Raw genomic sequence first — 23990 nt, 5'->3', positions numbered from 1 at the left:
GTAGGGCAGTGGGGTGAGAATGCGCAGGCTTTGGGGTCAGAACGCCGGCTCCGGGTTCTCCTTGTGCCCCTGAGCCCTCCTCTCCGGGCCTCCCCTTCCCCACTTGTAACTGGAGGTGGTAATACCTGTCTGGGCCATCACCCTGCAGACAGCAGAGCAGCCCGCACGCAGTGACTGTTCGCATCTCCGCGCTGGGGGCTCAGGAGGGAGCAGGTGCGCCCCGCGGGCTCTCCGCACGGAGGGATCGGGAAGACCCGGATAACCCGGCCGCCGGCCTTGCGGGAGAGCTGGTGGGCGCAGTGCGGGGGACGCAGCTCCCAGAGACCGGGTTCTGAACCTTCTGGAGCTCAGGTTCTTCGTTTCAAACTTGGAAGGTAAGGGCCCCTGTACCTTCCAGGGTGTACGGGGGTGTCCCGAGATTAATGGAGACGCCACGCGGAGACACCGCCGGGGCCGGTCGGACGCTCTGGACATCGTAGCCGCCGCTCCCCAGCGTGCGCGATGACGGAGGGACGCGACCGCACAGGTGCCCCAGCCCAGGAGAAACGTTAGGGCCCCGCCGCCCCGCGAATCTCGGGGGCGGGGTGCTCTCTCCTCCCTGGGCGCTGCTGCAGGGCGAGCTCAGGATATGGACAATCGAGGGGCACATGAGCATTCCCTCTATGTATCTTCTTCCTACTTCAGTTTTCAGAAAGTGCAGGAGAAGGGCTGCAACCGGCCACCTTTGGGGTTAACGCCTGTAAGCAGGAGGCACGGGCAGCACACTGTCCCTTTAAGGCGTTGAGCCATGCAGAGGCGTTCTGCTCCTCTCCGCTCGCCGTAGCGGCCCTCCGAGAGGCCGGCTTTGTGCGTTTGCCCCGCCCCGGCAGTCCCCGCCCCGCGCGCGCGCGCACGCGCACTGTTGCTCCCCGCACCGCCTAGTTGAGCTCCCGCCCAGGCGGCGGCCGACGCGAAGCCTTGAGCGCCCGCCCCCGTCCCCCAGCCGCCCGGCAGGTAAGTGGGGACCGCCCGGCCGGCAGGCACGCCCCGGGGGTGCGGGACCGGGACAGACGCTAGCTCCCCCCGCGCCGCCCGCCGCCGCACGTGTTCCGGCGGGCCCGGCCCGGCGCCGGTTCAGTCCCGCCGGGCCTCCCGGCGCAGAAGCCCCGCGCCCGCCGCCTCGCCTCCGGGTGCCCGCTCTGCGCCCCTCCTCCCCGCCGAGCGACTGGGCCCCGGCGGCCCCCTCCCCTGACCCGAACCAGCCCGAAACGGACCCGCATGGACCGCCGAGCCCCGGGGACCCCCGGCTTCTCCCGCCCCCAGCGGTCAGGTGACAAGCCCCCGGACCCGGGGCTGCGACTTCCTCCTGCAGCCGGCGTGCGTCCCCCCTTTGCCTCCAGAGAAAGACCTCTGGGCCACAGAGCCATCCAGTGCCTGGATGTGGCGCGCTGTCCGCTCTTCTCTGCTGCAGAGGCGCCCTCACCCTAACCAGCTGCTCACCCCCAGCCGGGGGCAGCCAGGCCCCATCTCCCCCCGCGCGACCCCGGGCCCCCAGGGCTGCGGGGCTGCCGGCATGACGGGAGAGACCACCACGCTCTTGCTGTGGAGTCTCAGACCCCTTCTAGTCTGGCTTCCGAGAGCCATTTTGGGGGATGTGGAAGATGCTCCCTGGTAGCCCTCTCACCCCGTTTCTACCCGCCCAGGTCCGCTGTCGACATCGCCTCTGAGGTTGGCCCGGCCCCGTAGGAGGCGGAGAGGTAAGCCAGAACGCCCGCGTGTCTGAGAATCCAGGTGGGGTGCGGAGAGCCGAGTTCCCTCGCTCTCAGTGGGCCTGGTTACCGCCTGTCTTCTCACACCCAGGGGCCCAGTCTCTGGGGTGGAGCCTAGTAATTTGCATTTTACTCCGAATCTCTCCGAAGAAGTTCGGACGCTCAGCCTTGGGTGGTGTGGCTCACCTAGGTCCCAAGAGGGAGCAGGTAGCAAGTGATCTGGAGGCCGGCTGCAAACGTTGAATCGAGAAGTTGTGTTTCTAAAAGTTTGCTGAATTTTTGTGTTGGTTTTTTGTGTGTTAATGTTTTGCTGGCCGAAGTGTTGGGCAGGGGTTGAGCTGGGAGGGGCTGGGCACCTTTTCTGTAAGACCACCTATTGTATGTATTCCCAGCTCCTCACCTGAGGGCAGCAAGTTTGCGGGAGTCACACCACACCTCCTGGCGGGTCTTGATTTTTACTCTAGAAGGAGCTGCTCAGGCCTCTGGGCTGCCCTTTCCACCCCAGATGGAGCCTCTTCAGTTCCCACTGGTGTTTAGGTTGGACGCGCCCCGGGCTTCCCTCCTCTCAGCCCTAGTTGTGGTCTGCCTTTCTCAGATGCTAGGTTCTGTGAAACAGACCATCCAGCTCTTGTCCTTGGCTCCTTTCCCCCCACTTGTCCGGCCCACCCAGGGGAAGGCAGCACCTGGGTTAATTGGCACGGCCTGCTTGCGCTACAGCTAATCACCAGGTAGGCAGCGTTTCTGGAGCGCCAGCTTTGTGCCAGCACTTTGCCCCCGGCAGCTGTATTGACCTGCCCCTCCCCTCCCCCACCCTACTGCTGGGGCTGTGTCTGCTGCCGGATCCGTTCCGTTCCTGGGCCGGGATCCTTGCTGCAGGTAACCAGCTGTGGCCTCACGGGGTGCTCTGCACAGCTGTGTTGCATTGTGATTTCGCTCCCCTCCTCTTGGATGAAGACTTGGGGATGTGTTCTTTTTGATGGCTTCTGTCCCGCCTTGGTGCGACAAGGAGCCCGTGCAAGCTTCCAGTTTTAAGCTCCGAGCTAGAATTTACAAGGTGTGAACGCATTGGATTAACGGTGGTGCCAGCTTCCGGGAGTCGGCTGGCCAGTGATGCTTGCAGGACGTCTTGGTGGCTCTCCTCTGGAAAGGCGCCTTCCCTCGTTTCAGAGTCACCTGGTGTGCTTCTGTGCCACGTGTCCAAGTCGCGGAGTCTACTCCTGTGATAGAGGAAACCAGTCTCTCACCGTGCGGCATTTGAGGGGTTCCCGTTTTCATGCCGAAACCTAATTGAGCTGCAGTCTCTTTCCCTCCTCTGCAGTGAGTTTGCTTGCAGAGTGTCCTTGCGTACTTCAGGTTGCTTCTAGGAAGCCTAGCGCTGGCGACTCCAGCAGGCGGGGCTGGCTCCAGTCTGTGCTTTCCGGCTGTGTCTTGTTGCTTCATCAGGGACGGAGAGCCTCTCGGCTGTTAGTGTTTTGGAAGCAGCCTCGTGTCTGCCGCCTACACGTGCTGACCTTGGAGTCCCCGGGAGGTGTGGACCACTGGGGCCTGCTCTTGTGTTTTCAAACGTGGCTGTTAGCACTTTGCATCACTTGGGATGCATTTAAGGATTTGGATGAGTTCCCAAACTTCTGCACCCTGTAGCTCAGTCTCCTGTAATTTGGCGTGTTTGTTTCCTGACAAGAAGTCTTTGGTTGATTTTTTTTTTTTTTAAATGCATCAAGGGCTCTTTGAAGAGAATTACGTTTTGTCTGCCCGGACTGTGCTGCATTTCAGACATGCGGTAACAAAATAGGAAGCACCCCTGAAGGTGGGTCTCGGACTCTGATCACAGAAGGGACGAGAGCAGCACAGTACCTGCAAAGGACTAGCGAGGAGTTACGTGCAGAGGACTCTTAGTTTGGAACGGCACCTGCTACAGGGCTCAGTGAGGTGGTCAGAGTTTTAAAATTCTTTTTCCTGGAAATTAATTTTTGAAGTGTGGTTTGTCTGTTGGCCTCCGTCCCCCACTGTAGGTTTGGATTAGCAGACAGCCCTTGCCACTGTGCGTCCTCCACTCGGAGCTGTGAACTCTCTACCCGCGTCGCCCTGCCTGGTGGGCTGCAGAGCCATGGCAACCGAGGAGAAGAAGCCCGAGGCCGAGGCTGCCCGAGCACAGCCCACCCCGTCGTCATCGGCCACGCAGAGCAAGGCACGTCCCTGCGGGCTCCTGGGCACGAAGGCTGGGAGATCCTCGGGAATATTTCACGCCCGGAACTGTTTCCCCTCCCCTCCCCACCCCCCACTTAAATATTGCCAGTTTTTACTCCAAACTACATTCCCAGCCACTCCAGTGCTGACTGTGGGCCGTGTCGGGGATTCCCAACCTGTCACCTGGGGAGGGGGCTTCACCAGCAGTACACATCCTTGGTCTTGATCGTAAGAGTCTGTGTGGGACCTGGGAAACGCCTCTTGTTCAGCACCTCGCCCCTGGCCCGCACAGTTCCCTGCGGAGGGCGGTGTGCAAACCCCTCCTCTAGACCGCAGGCGGGCCTCTCACCAAGGGCGCAGGCCTTCAGGTGTGCGTCGGGGAGCCTGACCTCGGGTGGGTGGGCTGCCGAAGCAGGGCTGGGGCTGCCGGAGGTTCCAGCTGCACTGGCGGGACTGCCTAGAGGGCGGCCTGGGTGACGGGGGCTTCAGGAGAGGCAGGGCTTGTGAGGGGACGCGCGGAGCCCGGGTTTAGGCGGGTGCACCCTGGTGGACGAGGGCTCTGGGAAGCGCCGTCACGGGGTAGGTGTGAGTGTGAAATTCGGCCTGGGCGCCAGCTCCACACTGGCGATCAGTGGGTTTGGACAGTGGTGGTTACTTTTCGCTGACTAGTACTCTCTCTTGAACAGCCCACACCTGTTAAACCAAACTATGCTCTGAAGTTCACCCTGGCCGGCCACACGAAAGCTGTGTCCTCTGTGAAGTTCAGCCCGAATGGGGAGTGGCTGGCGAGTTCGTGTAGGTGCCCCTGGGGCTTCCCTGCGTGTCCCCTCGATGTGCCCGTGCCGGTTGTGACTCTGAAGGGACGGGCCCGGGTCAGGGGGGAGGCCTGGGGGTGGGTGCCGAGGACCGCGGCTCCCTAGGGGAGGCCTGTGTTGTGGGCAGCCCAGATTTTGGCCCCTGGATGACTGGAGACCTCGGTTGCTTTTCATTCCTCTCTTTCAGCTGCAGATAAACTCATTAAGATTTGGGGAGCATACGATGGGAAATTTGAGAAAACCATCTCTGGTCACAAGCTGGTAGGTCTCAACCCTGGGCCGAAGTTGCTGCTGGACGTGGGTTGGGGCCCATCTCCGGGCTTGTCAGGTTAAGATTGAACCTCCCTGCCCCCAATTTTTGGGATAGTTACTTGCCTCTTGGGGTTTTTTTTAAATTAGTTAATTAATTTTTGGCTGCATTGGGTTTTCACTGCTGTGAAGGGGCTTTCTCTAGTTGTGGCGAGCGGGGGCTACTCTTCGTTGCGGTGCGCGGGCTTATTGCAGTGGTTTGTCTTGTTGTGGAGCACGGACTCTAGGTGCACGGGCTTCAGTAGTTGTGGCTCGCAGGCTCTAGAGTGCAGGCTCAGTAGTTGTGGCTCACGGGCTCAGCTGCTCCGCGGCATGTGGGATCTTCCTGGACCAGGGCTCGAACCCGTGTCGCCTGCATTGGCAGGCGGATTCTCAGCCAGTGCACCACCAGGGAAGTCCGCCTCTTGTTTTTCAAGCAAATAGTTTTGACCTCCCCAGATGAGTTTCTGCCCAGCTGTGAGGCCTGGCAGAGCCACGGAGAGCAGGCTTCCGGGCCCGGCCTGCGGGTTCAGTCTGTTTGGTCAGCACGAACTAGAGGGAGTGGCTTGCTTAGTTATGTCCAGTTGGACGTTGAGGATTTGACTTTTGCTGGCTAATCCCGTTTTGCCGAGATAGTGACCGTGACTGTGTGTTTCCTCCCCCAGGGAATATCTGATGTGGCGTGGTCCTCAGATTCTAACCTCCTTGTTTCTGCCTCAGATGACAAAACCCTGAAGATATGGGACGTGAGCTCGGTAAGCTGCATGGGCCCCTCCTTGGGAAGCGTGTGCGTTTGGGGAAGGGGCTTGGGGTGGGACTGCGTTTGGGGAGCAGCCGTGCTTGTTGCCAGAGGGGCTTCACGGCTGCGGCGGGTCAGCTGCTGATGGGTTTAGCCTGACGGCTGGCGTTTGAAGAAGCAACCACTGGGAATGACTTAGTCCCACAACACTTCCTCTCAGGGAAAGTGTCTGAAAACCTTGAAGGGACACAGCAATTACGTCTTTTGCTGTAACTTCAACCCCCAGTCCAACCTCATCGTCTCGGGCTCTGTGAGTTTGGGGCCTCCCCAGGGGTGGGGGTGAACCGGGGGCCGTCCTGGGCTGCTCTGGGGGCTCGGGGGCCAGCGAGTCTGTCCCGTCCGAGCCCCCGGAGAACCACTGCCACCTGCCCCTCTGTCTCCAGTTTGATGAAAGCGTGAGGATATGGGACGTGAAGACGGGGAAGTGCCTCAAGACCCTGCCCGCGCACTCGGACCCCGTCTCAGCCGTGAGTGCCCCCCGCCCAGCCAGGTCGTGGCGCTCGCCCGACAGCAGGGCCATGAGTGGAGACTGGGCTCAGGGTTCCATGCCCGTGGGAGGCGGGGCGGGGAGGCGTCCCTGCCCGGAGGCTTACAGAGCAGGCGGGAGCGTGCGGGCAGCGTGGGTGTTGCGTGGAGCCACCTTTGGGTGGGTGGGCAGAGGGCCCTGGGGGCCGGGTGGCCCAGTCGTGGGTGAGGCGGTGGGAAGGTGGGGCCCCGCGAGCGTGCTGCACGCGCGGTCCAAGGCTGCCGCCAGCACACAGGATGAACAGACGGGTTAAACTACGTGCGTGTCATAAACGGCTCCATTTACAGACGGCCAAAGGAGTTCTTTGTCAGCGAAGGGCCCGAAGGGGTTTCTTAGCCAGGTTTGCCTTTTGGAAAGTGGAAGGGGTCACGTATAGACAGCTTGTTCGCTGTTACCGAGGACATGGTCCTCCTCAGGTTCTAGACTTGTGGAGGTGAGTGACTTTAAGTGGCTTCAGCCTTGGAAGGCCTTTGTCCAGCGGGGCCGGGGGCAGAGCCCTGACCCCCTGGGGGACGCGTAACGTGTGCTGGTCGAGGCTGCCTGGCGCGGTGCTGGCCCTGTGTCACGGCCGGTGCCTGCGGCTGCGGGGAAGGCGCCCCTGCCGTCTGGGCCCCGGGCCCTCCTGAGCCTGTGCCGTCGCTCCTCTGTCCTCCGCGCTGGGGGCCCTGTCTGAGCCGAGCTGGCTTCCAGACAGGCCGCAAATGGGCATGTGTGAAGTAACCAGGAGATAGTCGGAGTGAAGGCCATGAGTTGAAAGAGTTCTGTCTGTGTTGGCAGTGGTCAGGGATGGGGCTCTGATCGCAAACGATGGTAGGATTTTTAAAGTCTTTGCTTCTTACAAAAGTAACGTGTGCTTATTTTTAAAAAATGCAAGAGGCAACGTAGCGCGTAGCACATCAGAGCCTCCTGAGCTCCCATCCTCAGGGGCAACTGCGCGCAGCCGGCAGCTGCCGTCTGGGTGTTTTGGTTTTTTAAGTGCGTGTTTTCCAGCCCACCCCCTCTTGTTGGATGGCGGTGGTGCTACGGGACAGCGGCATCCTGCTCCAGCTTGCGCACCGCAGAAAGGTCTCGGACACCTTCTGGCTCTGTGCCTACAGGTGCTTGACACGCTCGTTGTCCCCCCGGGGACGCTGGCTTGTGACTTGCACTTTATGGAGAGAAGTGCAGCGCACGTCTGTTGAACAGCCTTGCACGCTTGTGCCACAGCGTCTGCGGGCAGGTGTCGGGGGAGCACCAGGTCTGCGAGCGGTCAGCCTTTGCGAGGCCAGTCCTGGATCAGAGCCCTCGGGGTGCGTGGGCTTCCTGCGGTCTTCCGCCCCCTTGAGTCCAGCTGCTGTCCCCCTGCCTGGACTCCTCCATGTCAGTGCTTTCCTGAAGTCCCTGCTGTCCCCTTCATCCATCCCACCCCCTCTCCGCAGCTGCTGGCCTGTGCGTTTGCCTCACTTGCCCACTCTCTCCCTCCTCGGCCTGCCTGCAGGTGTCACCTCCAGGGAGCTCAGCGGCTGTCCGTCTGAGTCGAGACTTGGCGTCCCCACTGGGGTCTGTCTGCCCCCCCCTTCCTTCTGGGTAGCACTGACTTTCTGGCCGTCTTGCCTCTCACACCTGCGCGCTGGTCTGCCAGCGTGTGCCGGCGGTGCTGTCTGGACGGGGCTGGAACAGAGCGGAGCGCGGCCCTGGTGGGGCAGGCTTTGGGGCCCCGTGTCAGCTCGTCATCACCCAGCGAAGGGGCTTTGATCAGATCGTAGTTTGCAGGTTCAGAGGGATGAGTGTGATGAGATCCGCTGCTGTGAGTTTTAGGGAAAACGGCTTTGGGAGGCTGACGAGCACGTGGCTCAGGTTGAGTGGGGGGAGGGGGGCGCTGTCCCCACCGCCGGGGGAGCAGGACGAGGACGGTGACAGCGGCTCTTCACGGGCCACGCCATCCACGCGGAGGCCACCAGCCACACACGGTAGCACCGCAGGCTGAGACATGCAGGAGTGGGCAATACTTGGCCTTCAGCTTCTGAAGATCCAGTGCAACGGAAAGAACGTAAAGTGTCTTGTTTATAACTTTTAGCGTCGGTTATGTGTTGAAGTAGTATTTCAGGTATATGGGGTTAAGTAAAAACCTGTCAGGTTTGTTTCACCTGTTAACTTCCCTGCTGCGGTGGCTAAGAAGTTTAAGTGGCACACGTGCCTCCATCACGGGCCCCTCGACAGTCTGGACAGTGGTTCTCCAGGCGTGGCCCCCGGACCAGCCTCTGCTGGGGGTGTGCAAGATCTGCAGATTCTCGGGGCCCGGCGCTGGGCTTTGACAAGCCCTCCAGGTGCTTCTGCTACACGTGGGCTTGTCCCCTGGGGACGCCTGGCACCGTCTGGAGATGTTTAGGTTTTCAACAACCAGATGCTACTGGCATCTCGTGAGTCAAGGGCGGGGCAGCTGCTACACGGGACAGCGCCTAGCAAAGGAGTGTGTGAACCGTGTGTCAGTGGTGTGAGGACCAGACGTTGGTCTGAACCGTGGCGGCAGGTGGGCAGCCCCAGCCCTGTCCCCGAGAGGTTGACCTGGGGCGCGACCCCCCATGGGACAGGCATCACACGTAGCAGGAAAGAGGGCGTTCCAGCGGCGGGGGGGGGTGTTGTAAAAAGGCTTTTCCTGCCCAGGACTCAAATGAAAACGACGGGAATTGATGAAGAACTCTAACTTCTGACGTTGTGATTCCTTCTGTATACACTGAGATTCAGTTGGAAAAAAGAAAGAGGACAAAGGCAAAGGCAAACCACTTCTGAGGAAGGGACTGCTCACGTTGCCATTTCTTTATCAGACGGTGTATCTCGCCTGTCTCTGTACTGGGCAGTTAGGCATTCAGATAAAATAACTGGTGTGGAAGTGTCACAGGTCGGCTTCTGGGCCCGGCACCTGATCTGGACATCGCACCTCTTCCCAGGCACAGAGTTTGGAGCAGCCTGGATCTTGTTCCTGCCCCGTCTGCAAAGCTCGAGTGTCGCAGGGGTTGGTGTCCGGGCCCTCAGAGCAGTAACCGGGCCGTCTTGTGATTCTGGGGGTGCTCAGCACGCAGCGTTACGCGGCTGGGAAAGCTCGGGAGTGTCTGAATAAGCGGGCATCCTTCTCCTGACTTCTCTGCCTTGTTCGATGGAAGTCGGGGAAGCCCTGGTCCCACTGCCCCCACGGCCATGCGGGTCCACAGACACACTCTGGGCAGTGGGGCCTCCACGGAGCCAGCAGGTCTGGGTTGGTCGAGTTTGTGATTTAAATACTCAAGACGTGTTTCGGGGTTGGTTTTCTTTCTGTGGTTCAGTCTTCCGTCGTGAAACAAACTGACGGTTGCTTGAGACACCAGGTAAAAATGACCGTTTTATCCACGTTGCTTGTGGTCTGCGTTAGCATCCTTGGGAAATCAGAACTTAAAGCTCGCTCAGAATGCAGCAGGGTGCATGTCCCTTTGTCGGGGGCCGGTGAACGGAAGGCCGTCCAGGTGAGGCGCAGTCTGTGTTGATGCTCTGAAAGTAAGTTTCTTTTCCCCCCTCCCGCTCCTTCATCCTCAGGTTCATTTTAATCGTGATGGATCCTTGATAGTTTCAAGTAGCTACGATGGTCTCTGGTAAGTGAAAGAGCTTTACTTCGTTGAGTCAGCAAGTGTTTAACGGCCTCCCCTTGCACCGTTGTGCCTCCGGGCGTCCAGCGGAAGCCTCTGCCTCGAGGGGCTTGGGCAGGCGGGGTGGCGGTGAGCATGGCCGGGAGAGGGGGCTCCTGTCAGCAGCGAGGCCCCAGCCGGAGACGCGGGGAGGCGCTGCTGTCCTGGACGTGGCTCCCCGTGGACCCTGAAGGGGGCGCGTCCCAAGCTCGTGGCGCTGGTGGGGAGGTGGAAGGAAGGTGTACTGACGTGAACGTCCGAGAGTGTCCATCGGGGCCGTCAGGGTCCTGAACAGGTGGATGAAAACAGGTCCCGTCACGGAGGGTGAGGAGGAAGGGTGGCGGGGCGGGACATCCAGTCTAAGCGGATCATGCTCGTGGCCTTGGCGCTGGTAGTGCAAGTGCCCTGTGGATGCTTTAAGAGACGCGAGGGAAGACGCGGAGATAAACGTTTGAAATGTAACGCGGCACACGTGGGTATAAAGTATCAGGAGGTATCTGGGCTTGGAGGGTTGCGCGTCACAGCTCACCTGGTTACCGGGGAGGGGAACCTGGGGAAGGGATGGGGCGGCAGCAGCCACTGGCTGGACCGATGGCCCGAGAAGGACTTCCCAGCTACGCAGGAGAAAGACAGGGTGGCTAGAAATTTGTCTACATTTAGTGAAAATAAAATAGAGAAACTCGAGTAACATAAGTGATAACGTGTAAAAGTACCGTGGAAGAAACGGAGCTCAGGGTACTTACTGGGTGCTTACGTGGCGGGGCTGGCTGAACACCCCCAAGAAAGGCTGTCAGGTTTGGGTTAAAAGCCCTTCTGACTCTTGTTGTTTTCAAGAAACACACCTAAGGAAAAGTGATGAGTCAAGACTCGGAAAAGAAGGGTGGGCACGTGGGGTCGGGCAGGTGGGAAGCAGAGACCGAGTATCAGCCGGGGAGACGGTGACGGAAATGAAGCAGGTAGAGTTGACGGGAAGGCTGAGAAAGCTCTGGCACCAGGCCCCACGGCCGCCCGAAGCTGCCTTGGGGAAACTAGGAATACAGGGAGCCGCAGTGTTTGTGAGGGAGTCCAGCCTGCTGCTTTGACTCTGACAGCAGGGGGCTTGGGGTTAGCGGGGCCGAACGATGCCACGGGCTGTGTATCTGCTACAGAAGTGCTAGTTTTCTTAAGCGTGTGGCACATTCTCAGAATTGCTTGTGGACTGCCTCTAAAAGCTTTCTAAAGAAGTTAGGGGAAAGAAAAGCATGCCAAAAAAAGTAAGAGGAGAGGAAAGTTGTAAAGTTAAACAGTGGAGAAAGGGGAAAATGACGGGAAAATTTAAATAAGCTGTATTCTTAATAAGGCCCATAAAGTGGTCAGCCTTTATAAGCCTGAGTAAGGAAAAAGGGCAGAAACGTGCAAGGCTAAATTAGAGAGGGGACGGGAATTCCCGGCGGTCCAGCCGTTAGGACTCCGTGCTTCCACTGCCGTGGCCCGGGTTCAGTCCCTGGTTGGGAAGCTGATATCCAAGGCGCGAGCCATGGACAGAAAATAAAAAATAAAAAGGGGGTGGAAAAGAGCAGTTTCGGGGGGATGAGGGACGAGCAGGAGGATGCCTGGCCCACCTCTGAGCAGGCTCTGTAGACGGGGATTAATTCCGACTCCCTAAATTGAGCAAGGGGGTCACCATGGCGGAGATTGGAAAAAGCGATTAAAGGTCTGAAAACTATATGGGCCCTATGATTTTACACTGGAATTGAGTTAAATAACAGAAACTTCTAAGGCTGTTGGAACTGGACCACAGGACAAGTTGGGGAGCCCCCTGGTTCATTTCTGGGTCCAGCATGACCTAACTCCCCAGCTTGATTGCTAGTCCAAAAAAGACAACCATGGAGGACACTTCACTAGTGAATCTTGAGGTCACAATCCCCAGGAAAATGTTACAAACTGAGTCCACAGTGTGTGGAAGAATAGTATTTCGTGACCAAGTGGGTTTGTGAGTCATGAGACGATTGTAGTAATGTACCAACCAATAGGAAACTGAAAATCTAATAATTATACCAAGAAATTGGAGGCAAAGATCCATATAATTTTCTTACCGGTATAAGTCAGGTAGGCACCTGATAAAATCCAGCCGCCATTCCTAATAAAAACTCTAGCAAAATAGGCCAGTATCACAGACTGTTTAACAGAAACTTAATAATCACGTTTATAGTAAGTGGTTAACATGCCAAATCCATTTCTGCTAGAATCGGGCAAAAGTCATGCCCATCTCCTTCAGCATTTGGTGCTATTTGGAATTTCTAGCTAACGTGATAAGAAGATAAAGTCATTGTGTGAAAACTGGATAGAGACTTATCTCTTTGTAGGTGGTACATTTGTATGGTCTCCCCACCCCGGTACGCGGGCTCTCACTGTTGTGGCCTCTCCTGTTGCGGAGCACAGGCTCTGGATACGCAGGCTCAGTGGCCATGGCTCACGGGCCCAGCCGCTCCGCGGCATGTGGGATCTTCCCGGACCGGGGCACGAATCCACGTCCCCTGCATCGGCAGGCGGACTCTCAACCACTGCGCCACCAGGGAAGCCCTGTATGTTTTTTAAAACTTAAAAATCACGTATTTGTACTTTACAAATAGGGACTCATTTAAGCCTCATAACTGTCCTGTGACTCGGGTACTGGATGGTCGCCATCCCCGATCCTCAGTTGGGAAGCTGAGGCAGGGATAAGCCCCTGCCCGCCATCCCCAAGCTGGTCAGCGAGAGAGCCAGGGTCCGGAGCACACCTCGGGCTCTGGAAACCAGGCTCTGAGCCACCGAGCCTGCTAGTTACAAAACGTGGACAGGCATTTGGTGAGGTCACTGTTTGCAAACTGACAGTTTTTTGCTATCCTGGGAGCTACCAGTTAGTGGATGAGAGCAAGTTCCCCCGTAAGAGTCACAAAAGCATTGGGGTACTTAGAATGTGATTAACAAGAGAGCAAGGCCTGTATGCAGGAAATGGTAAAATGTAACCAGAGGGACACAAAGCAAAGAGGGAGGGACGGGGGACCAGGCACGTCCTCATCCTGGCGCTGGGGAACACCCGTCTCCTGGGCTGGTACGCTGTAAGCGGTTCAATTTAGAACCCCTCCAACTAGATAAAGTGAATTTAAAATTCTTAGAGAAGCGTAAACTGAGTTCTCTGCCAGTAGAATTAAAACAAACAGTGAGTGGGGGAGTGATGTTTCTGGGTGTTAAAACCCGAGACACAGTTACTGCGGCCCCCAGGGCGGGATTGGCTCTGAAGGGCTGCAGGTGGGACAGTGAACGCTTGGGCGATAACCCCTGCGTTCCTGTTACCTGTAAAACCTGTGTGCCCTCGACCCAACGCCCGCCCCCATCGCTGGGCATCTGTGCTCCAGAAGCGTCCGCGCGAATACGCCGCCATGGTTCCCAAAACAGGGTGTTGTGTTGGCAGAAATCACAGAAACACTGAGGTTGCAGCGATGGGATATCTGGCGTGTCCCGTTGGGGAATAGCGGCCCTTTGAGTGGGTTCTCTTGCTCCTGAACTAGGGGACGTCCAGAAAAGTGCCTACGATATCCTGTTTTTATAAAAGCACTCTGCCCCAGGGACCGTGTGCTTGGCGTGTTTTTGCGTGGAGAGCCCTGCAGGGACGCAGGTCGGGCTGTTGGCCTCGCGGCCGTGGGTGTGCGGAGAGGGCCGGTCGTCCCCCCCTGGCTGTCCCAGCTGTCGCGATGAGCGCGCTGCTCCGTGGTGAAGGCAGCAAGAGCACACGCATGCGGTCTGCACGTGCCGCGCCCGTTCTGGTCCCTAGGACTCAAGGGAGTGGTTGTGAACGGTGACTGGAAAAGCAAGATAGGACTGGCTGTGGATTGGTCCTGAAACATCCACATTGAGAGCCGTGGAACATAGGAAGCCGCTTGTAGTCACCTGCTGTGCTCGTTGCTTTGCAGTCGGATCTGGGACACCGCCTCGGGCCAGTGCCTGAAGACACTGATCGGTGAGTACTGCCGGCTCCTACTTGCAGGGGGGCCGTGTCCCAGGGGACAGTCTGCCGGGTTGGCTGTGGCAGCTTTTCCCACGCTTCCTGCCCTCCATGTGTGGTTCTCTGGAAGCCTCCCTCTCTCCCCGCTGGACCTGCTCCCTCTGGGGAGGGCTCCCCCTCTCCTGAGCGGTTCTGTCTCCCATCCGCTCCTTCCTGATTGGCTCTCCCTTCTGGCCTCGCGTGGCGCTGCCCGGCGGTGTCCTCTGAAGGACCCGCAAGACCCTCGGACTCTGCCCGCGCTCAGCAGACCTTTGTCTTCCTCCCCGGCCTTGGGGACCCTCCGCTTGGGTCATTCCTTCAGCACATGGGGTCGAGCCCCTGCCCTCAGTGAGCCCTGTCTGCTGGGGGTGCAGAGATGGGGGGGAGGAAGTGGGCAAGGGGCCCCGAGGTCTCTGCACATGGGGCTGGGCTGTGCCTTGGGGAGGAGGGGAGGGCGGCACGGAGTGGAAGGACAGCGTGGTCTGGGCGGCAGCTGGTGCTGCTGGGCGTGGGGGGGTTGTGGCCAGAGGGTGGCCTCGGGCCTGGGAAGGCAACGCGAGAGATGGAGCCCTGGAGGGGTCCGGTCACTGACTCGGCGGGAAGGTCTTTGCAGTGTCGCGTGGAGCAGGCAGGCAGGGCCGCCAGGGCGGGGCGCCTCCCTGATCCTCCTGCGCCCGGCTGTCCTGGGAACAAGCGTGGCTGTGAGAGTGCGCTGGGACCACCGTGACAGGACACCGCGGGCTGCGCGGCTTCAATAGCAGAGACCCGGCCCCACTCCCTGGCGGCCAGATGTCCAAGGTCAGGGCTGGGCCGGGCCGCTTCTCCCGAGGCCGCTCCTTGGCCTTCTCAGCGTGTGCTTGCGTGGTCGTCCGCTGCGTGGGCTCCTGCTGTCCCCACCTCCTGCTCTGACAGGGACGCCGGTCAGACTGGCTTGGGCACCCCCCCGCCCCCCGCCCCCCGCCTTATTTTAACTTAGCCCGCCTCCAGGATGCTGTCTCCGAGGTGCCGGGCTAGGGCTTCAGCAGGAGAACCGGGGAGGGACACAGCGGTCTCTGTGGTTTTCTTGCTCTGCAAGGGGGGCCACCCTTCTGACGCGCATCCTTCCCCCGACCGCGGCATCTCCCTGTGTCTGTTGCGCTGTCTTCCCCCCCTGAGGCCTGGGTGGCCACCTCCGCCCGGCGGGAAGTGTCCTCGTGCCCAGACGGCCGAGCGCGGGCAGTCCCTGCAGCCGCCCCGCAGCTGGGTGGGAAGCCGAGGCCAGAGAGGTTGACAGCCGGCAGCAGCGAGCGGTCTGGGGCCGGGGCGGGAGGGGCGGTGGGGAGCCGAGTCCCGTCCCGTTTCTAACCTCGGGTCTAGGGCGTTAGAACCTCGGGCGTTGATGGGCAGCCCCGCGGTGCTTCGCCGTCGGAGCCTGGTTAGACCTCTGGGCACTGCCTCCTGTCGTCTGAGCTGGGGCGGTGGGGGGGGCCTTCCGTGTGGCCCGGCGACCGGGTGGCCCTCACCTGCTTCTCGTGGGCATTTTCAGTGTCGGGGACCAGCTGGAGGGAGCAGAGGCCCCCGGTGCGCGGGGGGCAGGCCTGGGCCTCCCGAGGTGGTGATGAGCGTGCTGCTCCGTGCCTGGTGCTCGGGACACGTGGCCACGCTGGCCCCCCACCAGGGCGCACGCCCAGGGCTCTCCTCGCTCAGGCAGGGACACCCTCCTCCCGAGGAGGCGTGGGACCGTCACAGAGCCCCAGCGCCTCCTGGGCGTGTGCTCCCATGCCAGCGGCTGAGAGGGTGGCAGGGCCTCTGACCCGCCTTCCCAGGGCACCCTGGGGCGTGGGCTCTGACCCCAAGTGTCAGGAGCAAGGGTGTGCTGTGACGTTGCCAGGGTTGTTTCCAGGGAGAAATTACACGCCTTCCGCTATAACCATGCAACCGGAGAGCGCCTGCCTGAGCCACTGTGTTCTCAGGGGGATAGTTTCTCGGTTTAGCTGGGTGTTTGCAAACTCCCTTCTGTGAGGAAGGCGATCCTGAGGCCGACTGGCCGCAGGGCCTTCGCTCCTGAAGCCCTAGTGTCATGGGGTCACTGGGAGAGCCGGCTCTCACGCTGGCACGAGCAGTGGGTGAGGGAGCTGGCCGGCCCTGGGGGACGCCCGCGAGGGGCGGTGCCGGCGCAGGTGGCGGTGAGGGAGCCCCCTTCCCGGCAGAGCCAGTGCCCCACTGGCAGCCGTCTCTGTGCTCCCTGCAGACGATGACAACCCTCCCGTGTCGTTTGTGAAGTTTTCTCCGAATGGCAAGTACATCCTGGCCGCGACCTTGGACAAGTAAGTGCTTCCATCCCCGGCGTGGCTTGCGGCCAGGCCCGTCGCCCCCCAGGGCCGGATTCCCAGCGTGAAAGACGATTCATCCCGCTGGGGCTGGGCTCTGGACGTGGGTGCCACGCTGGGACGTCCTGTCTGTGTGGGGGCTGGATCTCAGGTTGTTGGCTCCGTGGTCACCGTGGCCCATCCTGTTTGAGGTGGTGGCGGGCACGGTGGCCTTGAGGTGCAGGGCCCCGTTCTGCCCGGGCACCCTGCTTCTCCCCCGACACGCTTCCGGGCAGATGTCCCTGGCCACCGGCCGCCCTCCCGGGAGGTGGTTGGCGCTCGGCCTCCTGTGCACCGTGGGCTGCCCTCAGGTGGGCTTGCCGGGTCGGCCCCCATGGGAGGAGGAAGGACTGCCCTGGACGGGGCTTCTCCTGTCCCTTTCTGGCAGCAGCGAGGACCCCTTACTGGCTTAGGGACACTGAGAAAAGTGTCTTTGACCCACAAATGCTGGAGGCCCCACACTCTGCTCGGGTGTCCTCACGGTCCCTGGACGCCATGCGTGCGGGGCAACTGCACCCAGAGGGGGTGGGGCGGCCGTGGCGGAGCGCACTGACCCGCCCCCTCTGCCTTGCAGCACACTGAAGCTCTGGGACTACAGCAAAGGCAAGGTGAGCGGCGGGCGGGGCTCGCAGAGGGCTCGTGTGGGGTCCTGGGCTGTGGCCGGAGGGGCCCAGGAAGCGGCTCTGCATGTTGCTTTGGTGCACGTTGCCTGACGACTCGGGTTAAAGCTGGACCTGGGCGGGTTGTGCGGGGGGGGGGCCACGGTGCTCTTCAGAGCCATCCAGTCGCTGTAAGATGCCTGGACGGGGGCAGCACCTGGGATGCAGGGCGGTCGTGACTGAGCTGACGTCCCCTGGCCGTTTCAGTGCCTGAAGACGTACACGGGCCACAAGAATGAGAAGTACTGCATATTTGCTAATTTCTCCGTCACTGGAGGGAAGGTAAGTCGTCTCCCAGCTCAGGAGCTGCTCCCGGCCCCTTCCTGAGACGGGCCTTGTACTCTCACCCACAAAACAAACAGGAATTTCCTGATTTTTAACCAAAATGAAGTCACGCCACACAAAGTGCTGGTGACTCTCACTTGTTTTGGGGTGTCCTGTCCTGGCTGCTTGGGGCCCGCAGGCTCCGTTGTCACGCTGAGGCCTCCTGGGAGTCGGTCCCCGGTGGGTTCTGGTCCCTTGCGGGCGGCCCTCGCCCAACCCCCAGGCTCAGACTAAGGAGCTGATGGTGACGAGCAGCCGAGCCGCGACTGACGGCAAATATCAAACGTGGCGATGGAGTTGAGAAAACAGCTTCTGTCCCAGAAGCGCCTCGAGACGCGTGGCGGGCCGTGCATCAGCCTCTGGACGGGAGGAGGGCAGGGGCTCGGGGCCCACACGGGGGCGAGTGTGCCGTGGGGTGCAGGGTACTGTCCGTCCACATGTGCGCCCTGACCCTGCTCTCTCCCCCTTCGTCTGTGACCAGTGGATTGTGTCGGGCTCGGAGGACAACCTGGTCTACATCTGGAACCTGCAGACCAAGGAGATTGTACAGAAGCTTCAGGGCCACACAGGTGAGCTCGGCATCTGTGCCGCCGCCCTCCTGCGCCTGGTGCCCCGGGAAACCCGACCCAGCTCACGTGGGCACCTTGGGCTGCCTCCGCCGCCTCCTCTCCTCGCCCGCGGGTGACTGGGGGACGCTGTCCGTTTTGGGGCTGCTTGCGGCGGGGGGCGGTGGTGGTGGTCTGGTCCTGGCTCCCGCAGCCTGAGGCCACAGCCTTTAACCTCTTCTTCCTGTCGGCCGGGCTGCCCGGCCCCATAGCCCATGCGGGCGCTGTGGCCTGTCCTGCGTGGAGGTGGCGCGGGGAGCGGGGATGCCCGCCGTCACCCCGGCTGCCCTCCGGGCCGCTGCTCTTCCCCCGTGCTCAGTGGAGAGTGGTGTTGAGCCCGTTGAGAATCAGATCAGAGTGACACCCTCCTCCCTAAGAAGGCAGCTCCGCCTGGGAGCAGGGCCTGACCCCGGAGGCCGGCACCGGCCTGCGGCCTCCATCGTTGGCCTGTTGCTTCTCCTCTGCTGTGCGGGTAGGACGCTCAGAGGCTCGTTTGAAGCCACTCAGGCCACAGGGAAAATTCTGGGGTTCATTTTATTTAAAAGCTACAAGCGCATTAACCTGACCAACCCCAAGTGGCAACTCGCGGGATCTGCCGTCCCCGCCCTGGTGGACTCGCAGAGTTGGCCCCTCGGGGCGTCCTGGGGCCCAGCGCTGGTGGAGGGGGGCAGCCCCGGGCTCTGGTCCAGGTGCAGAGGGCGCAGTGTTGACACCGTGAGACCAACAGTGGCCCCCAGCTGTGCCCCGGCCCGTGCGGCGCCCCAGCCTCCGGGCTGGGTTCTGGGCTTGGAGCCCCTGCTGTCTTCCCGCTCGGGCCCTGGGCTCTGTTTGCCGAGTGCACTGCGGGCAGGGCCCTGTGGGGAGGGGCCGGGTCCAAGGAAGGAACTGTTGTCGGCTGTCGTTTCCAGACGTTGTCATCTCGACGGCCTGTCACCCGACCGAGAACATCATCGCTTCGGCCGCCCTGGAGAACGACAAGACGATCAAGCTCTGGAAGAGTGACTGTTAGGCCCGCCGCGCGGGGGCTGTCGGGAAGCCCACCCGGACTGGCGGGGGTGCGGCTCCCGGAGGGGCTCCTGGGGTCCGGGCCTGGGGGCCGGAGGGGCTGGGCCTGAGCCGCCTCTGAAGACGACTTGCCTGGGGCGTGTCTCCCACTGGAGGGTTCTAGAAGTTGCTGGTGAAGTTTCTCGCCAATTCCTCTCACCGTTGGGGAAGAGTTCCTAGTCTATGTTGTGTTCAAAGAGAGTCAACAGAAATTTTTAATTTTTTATTACAAAAAGGTGAAGTTTAATTTACCACGAGTTGTGTGTTTTTCCAGTAACTGTTCTGTACCGTTTATGCGATTTTATCCCCCAGTGCCAGCGCTGTGACCACGGCTGTGTTGCTGCCACGGCTTCTGGCCACCAGCCTGGCCCGCCCGAACTTGGGGGTTGCCCCTGTCAGTGCTCAGCAGATGCCCTGGAGACGCTGTCCCGCCTGTAGCAGTAGCCACGTGTCTTGAGTCTTTCTGGGAAGCACAGAGCGGTGTGCACTGGCGTCCGGGTAAAAGCCTTCTGTGTTTTGGGGTTGTTGCCCCTGTGCTGTTGGCGTGGCGACCACACTCAGGGCTTCCATTTGTCCCACGGGCGGTCACACTACAGGCAGCGCCTCGGGCTGTAATGAAGGCAGGGTCGTGTGCGCGTGTGGCAGCCGAGCTCTCAGCAAAGCTTTCCTCCGTGTGGCTCTTTTAGGAAAAGTCTCAGTTGGCAGGAGGTTGAAAGGATTTTTCTCACGAGACGGGTCCCCCGAGTGATGTGCCCACTCCTTCCTTGTCCACGCGGGGTCCGGGGCCTCAGAGGGCGAGTCAGCCGTCCCCGCGGGCTAACGGCACATAGATGTGGGGCCGCGGGAAGGAGGCGGAGGGCCTAGTTGGGATGGTGCCGGGGACCCTGCGATGTCGTCCTGTGGAACGTGGCAGACGCTGGCGAGGGCGGGGGTGTGGGCGGCCCGGGTCTGGGGCGCACAGGCTGGTGCCCGCCCCCGCCGCCAACCGCGGGACCCATGGGCTTGGGAGCCGGCCCCTCGCAGGGAGCTGGGTGTCATCCGCCCTCCTCGCGCACCCAGCGGCTCTGCTCGCTGGGTCAGGGGCCTCTTTCCTGCCGGCGGGAGTGGGGTGTGGGGCGCACCGGACTGCAGGGCAGTGTTGTCGCAGAGCCGCTGCCGTCCACAGGGACCCCTCCCTGCAGCCAGGCCACCCTGGGGTTCCGATCCCGCCTGTGGCCCCGAGACCTTGGCTGGGGAGGCGCGTCCCCTGCCTGATGCCGGGCGGCGGGGCCAGTCCTTGGGTTCCGGGGGTCCCTGCAGATGGGGGAGCGGCAGCCCACCCCGCAGCGGCCACTGTGGCCCAGAGAGGACAGTTGCACCGGCGTCTGGAAACGAACCTCCCGCCGTTCCCCGCCCCCCCCCGCGCCACGTGGGAAGAAGCCGTGCGGACGCTGGCTGTCGTAGGAGCGAGTTGCTCCGGTGAAAGGACCCCCGTGTCGGCAGCGTCCGCACGGGGGACGCTGAGGCCCCGCGTCGGTGGCGGAGGCCTGGCCTCGGGATTTCCGAGACCTTGAGGTTCTTTGGGTTTTGTTGGTTCCGGTGTCGGACTCGCCCCGGGGGGAGGGGCATGCGTGCAGAGTGCCGTGTTCTTGAATATAGTTTATTTTTTCTACATTTGAATTCTCTGTTGTAGATTTATGTAAAAATACATTCTCTTTTTGAAAATAAAGAATTTCCTGTCTTGTAACTGTGTCCCCGCGAGAACTGTTTACCTTTCTTAACGTGTAGCGGCTTGTGGAGTGGGAGGCGGGCCCCGAGGCGGTGCTTCTTGCTGCGCAGGCTCTGCAGTGCCACGTGCGCTAGCAGAAGGTTCTTGGTCTTTAAAAAATGCCATTTTCTTACTATTATGATTATATATTTGTGCTAATTATCAACAGAAAAAAAAAAGCAAAGATAAATCACCCAGATGCCTCTTACCACTAATATTTTGGGGAATATCTTCTATTGTATTAAAAACAAAATCTTTATTGTGGAACATTTCGAACGTACATAAAAGTGGAGAAAATCCCTGTGTTCTATCATCCAGTTTCAAAAACTTTTAACCTCTTGTTTCAGGCATCCCTCCCTGGTTATTTGAGTATAAATCCCAAATGTTTTATAATTTAAGCAGTGAATTCATGGTATCTCTAAAAGATAATTCCCCAAAAGCATTACCCCAGTACCGTTTTCACACCTAAAATATGAATTCTTTAATCTAGTGTCCAGGTTTCCCTAGTCGTCTTAATATCTTAAAGTGTATGTGCCTACGTATGTACACACAGGTACATATACACATACGTACGTATACACCCGCGCACACGCACACAAGCTTGGTGTGAACCGGGGGCCCCAGCAAAGCCCCCGCCTGTGTTTCCTTCTTGAACCTCCGGGTTCCTCCGTTTCTCCCTTGGCATCTCTGTGGAGAATGGGTCACTCGTCCCCTAGGTGTCCAGGTCCGGGTTTGCTGCCGGCACCTCCGAGGGGCTGCCGACCACCTTCCCGTCTCCCCGTTTCCTGAGAGCCGGAGTGGACCGACCACCACCCCTCTCTGTTTAAATCGTCGGTCAGGTTGCTTCTATTTACTTTGACCATTTTAACTGGGTCCTTAAATGAGCCCTGCATTTGAAACTCACAGCAGTTTGTGCTCTGGACATAAAGGGGGAACCTGGTTCAGGGCATCTTCGGCCTCGCCTTCCCTGACCACTCCCGCCTGCTCTGCTCACCCCACAGAGGTCGTCTGCTTTGGATCTGTCCGCTAAGGCTCTGGAATGGTCCAGGATGTGAGCTCCTGGGGCTGGGGTCCTCTCCCACCTGGATCAGTGTCCCACGGAGGATGGCTGCTCAATTCCTATTTGTCCCCCGAATGTCTGTGATGCTGAAGAGACGCACATGGAAACTTTGAAGCCACCAAAGGCCTCAGACTTCAGCCACCTGCGGGACCTGGTCTGACCACCAGGTCACCTGCCTAACCTTCCCCGCCCCGTTCCTGCTTCCACGCTGAGACACACTGACAGGAAGTGGAAGCCACCTGGGTGTCCTGATGTCCGCTCCCCGGCCCTGCCCCCCACCCTGTGGCTGGGGGTGAGGTGAAGGCACACCTGCCCCAGGTGCAATGATACCCATACAGGAAAGCTGTGATCCACTTTGTATTATGAAAAATGCCAAGCATCTCATTAAAGACCTAAATGTAAGGCCAGACACTATAAAACTCTCAGAGGAAAACACAGGCAGAACACTCCATGACATAAATCACAGCAATATCCTTTTTGATCCACTTCCTAGAGAAATGGAAATAAAAACAAACAAATGGGACCTAATGAAACTTAAAAGCTTTTGCACAGCAAAGGAAACCGTAAACAAGATGAAAAGAAAACCCTCAGAATGGGAGAAAATATTTGCAAACGAAGCAAGTGACAAAGGATTAATCTCCAAAATATACACGCAGCTCATGCAGCTCAATATCAAAAAAACAAACAACCCAATCCGAAAATGGGCAGAAGACCTAAATAGACATTTCTCCAAAGAAGATACACAGACTGCCAACAAACACATGAAAGGATGCTCAACATCACTAATCATTAGAGAAATGCAAATCAAAACTGCAATGAGGTATCACCTCACACCGGCCAGAATGGCCATCATCAAAAAATCTACAAACAATAAATGCTGGAGAGGGTGTGGAGAAAAGGGAACCCTCTTGCACTGTTGGTGGGAATGTAAATTGATACAGCCACTGTGGAGAACAGTATGGAGGTTCCTTAAAAAACTAAAAATAGAATTACCATATGACCCAGCAATCCCACTACTGGGCATATACCCTGAGAAAACCATAATTCAAAAAGAGTCATGTACCAAAATGTTCATTGCAGCTCTATTTACAATAGCCAGGACACGGAAGCAACCTAAGTGTCCATCGACAGATGAATGGATAAAGAAGATGTGGCACATATATACAATAGAATATTAGCCATAAAAAGAAATGAAATCGAGTTATTTGTAGTGAGGTGGATGGACACAGAGTCTGTCATACAGAGTGAAGTAAGTCAGAAAGAGAAAAACAAATACCATATGCTAACACGTATATATTGAATTAAAAAAAAAAAAGGTTCTGAAGAACCTAGGGATAGGACAAGAATAAAGACGCAGACGTAGAGAATGGACTTGAGGACACGGGGAGGGGGAAGGGTAAGCTGGGACGAAGTGAGAGAGTGGCACTGACATCTATACACTACCACATGTAAAATAGACAGCTAGTGGGAAGCAGCCACATAGCACAGGGAGATCAGCTCAGTGCTCTGTGACCACCTAGAGGGGTGGGATAGGGAGGGAGGAGATATGGGGATATACGTATATGTATAGCTGATTCACTTTGTTATACAGCAGAAAGTAACACACCACTGAAAAGCAATTATACTCCAATAAAGATGTTTAAAAAAAAAAAATGCCAAGCATCTCAAAGAGCCGAGCACGTAGCGTCGCATAGGTGTTTGTCCACGCGGCACACACGTGTATCACACAGCCGTGTATCACAGATCCCTGTGTCGCACCCCCCGCCTATGCACCCGCGCGCGTTACGCCCACGTGTCACTGTGGACAAGTGCAGCACACATTGTATAGCGATGCACCCCCGCGGACCACACGCCCTTATGTCCGCACAGCAAAAAAAAAACAGTGGTTAGATGCCACGAAGTAAGTGGCAATGCCTTAACCGTATGCGTGTTGTTAGACCCGAAGGTCTCTTCCATCCTTGTCAAGGGGAGTGCTAACCTTCTCTCCTTTCATACAACACGTTTTGGATTCCGCGCGCTCCCTATTTAAGAACCCGCCTGCGCACCGTCTTTTGCTTACGGCGACTTCGGGTTCGCGCCTCAAACACGCTGGCGAAATCCATCGCATCCAACAGAGAGCCGAGAATAAGTCCTTTTTAAGTCGCTATATTATTTTAGCGCGATGAAAAAACTTCTTTTTCGTGTTCTAATATATTCATAAAA

General features: G+C 58.8%; 1 protein-coding gene and 1 non-coding gene across 3 annotated transcripts; one reads left to right on the top strand and one right to left on the bottom strand.

Moving 5' to 3' along the window:
• Positions 1-889: 889 nt before the first annotated feature.
• Positions 890-19228, top strand: WDR5 (WD repeat domain 5). Of its 2 annotated transcripts, none has more exons than XM_022578266.3 (15): positions 890-993; positions 1683-1736; positions 3761-3936; positions 4622-4730; positions 4938-5011; positions 5704-5793; positions 5998-6087; positions 6221-6304; positions 9910-9965; positions 13931-13977; positions 16232-16307; positions 16924-16957; positions 17216-17290; positions 17814-17901; positions 18846-19228. In XM_022578266.3, the coding sequence occupies exons 3-15, from the start codon at positions 3856-3858 to the stop codon at positions 18944-18946; spliced, it is 1005 nt and encodes a 334-aa protein (XP_022433974.1). In that variant the 5' UTR covers positions 890-993; positions 1683-1736; positions 3761-3855; the 3' UTR covers positions 18947-19228. The 2 variants fall into 2 exon arrangements, with proteins under 2 accessions (XP_022433974.1, XP_022433977.1); XM_022578269.3 differs by lacking the exon at positions 890-993 and adding an exon at positions 1068-1309.
• A 4434-nt stretch (positions 19229-23662) lies between these two features.
• LOC115802751 (U6atac minor spliceosomal RNA) lies at positions 23663-23788 on the bottom strand. Its single transcript, XR_004023280.1, has one exon. It is a non-coding gene; the product is annotated as a U6atac minor spliceosomal RNA (small nuclear RNA).
• Between the last annotated feature and the right edge of the window lie 202 nt (positions 23789-23990).

The sequence above is a fragment of the Delphinapterus leucas genome, chromosome 6 (genome assembly GCF_059928025.1).
Source record: "Delphinapterus leucas isolate spDelLeu-1000000601 "Yukka" chromosome 6, BTC_Dleu_Yukka2, whole genome shotgun sequence".
NCBI lineage: Eukaryota > Metazoa > Chordata > Mammalia > Artiodactyla > Monodontidae > Delphinapterus > Delphinapterus leucas.
This window is presented reverse-complemented; position numbering and strand designations above follow the sequence as displayed.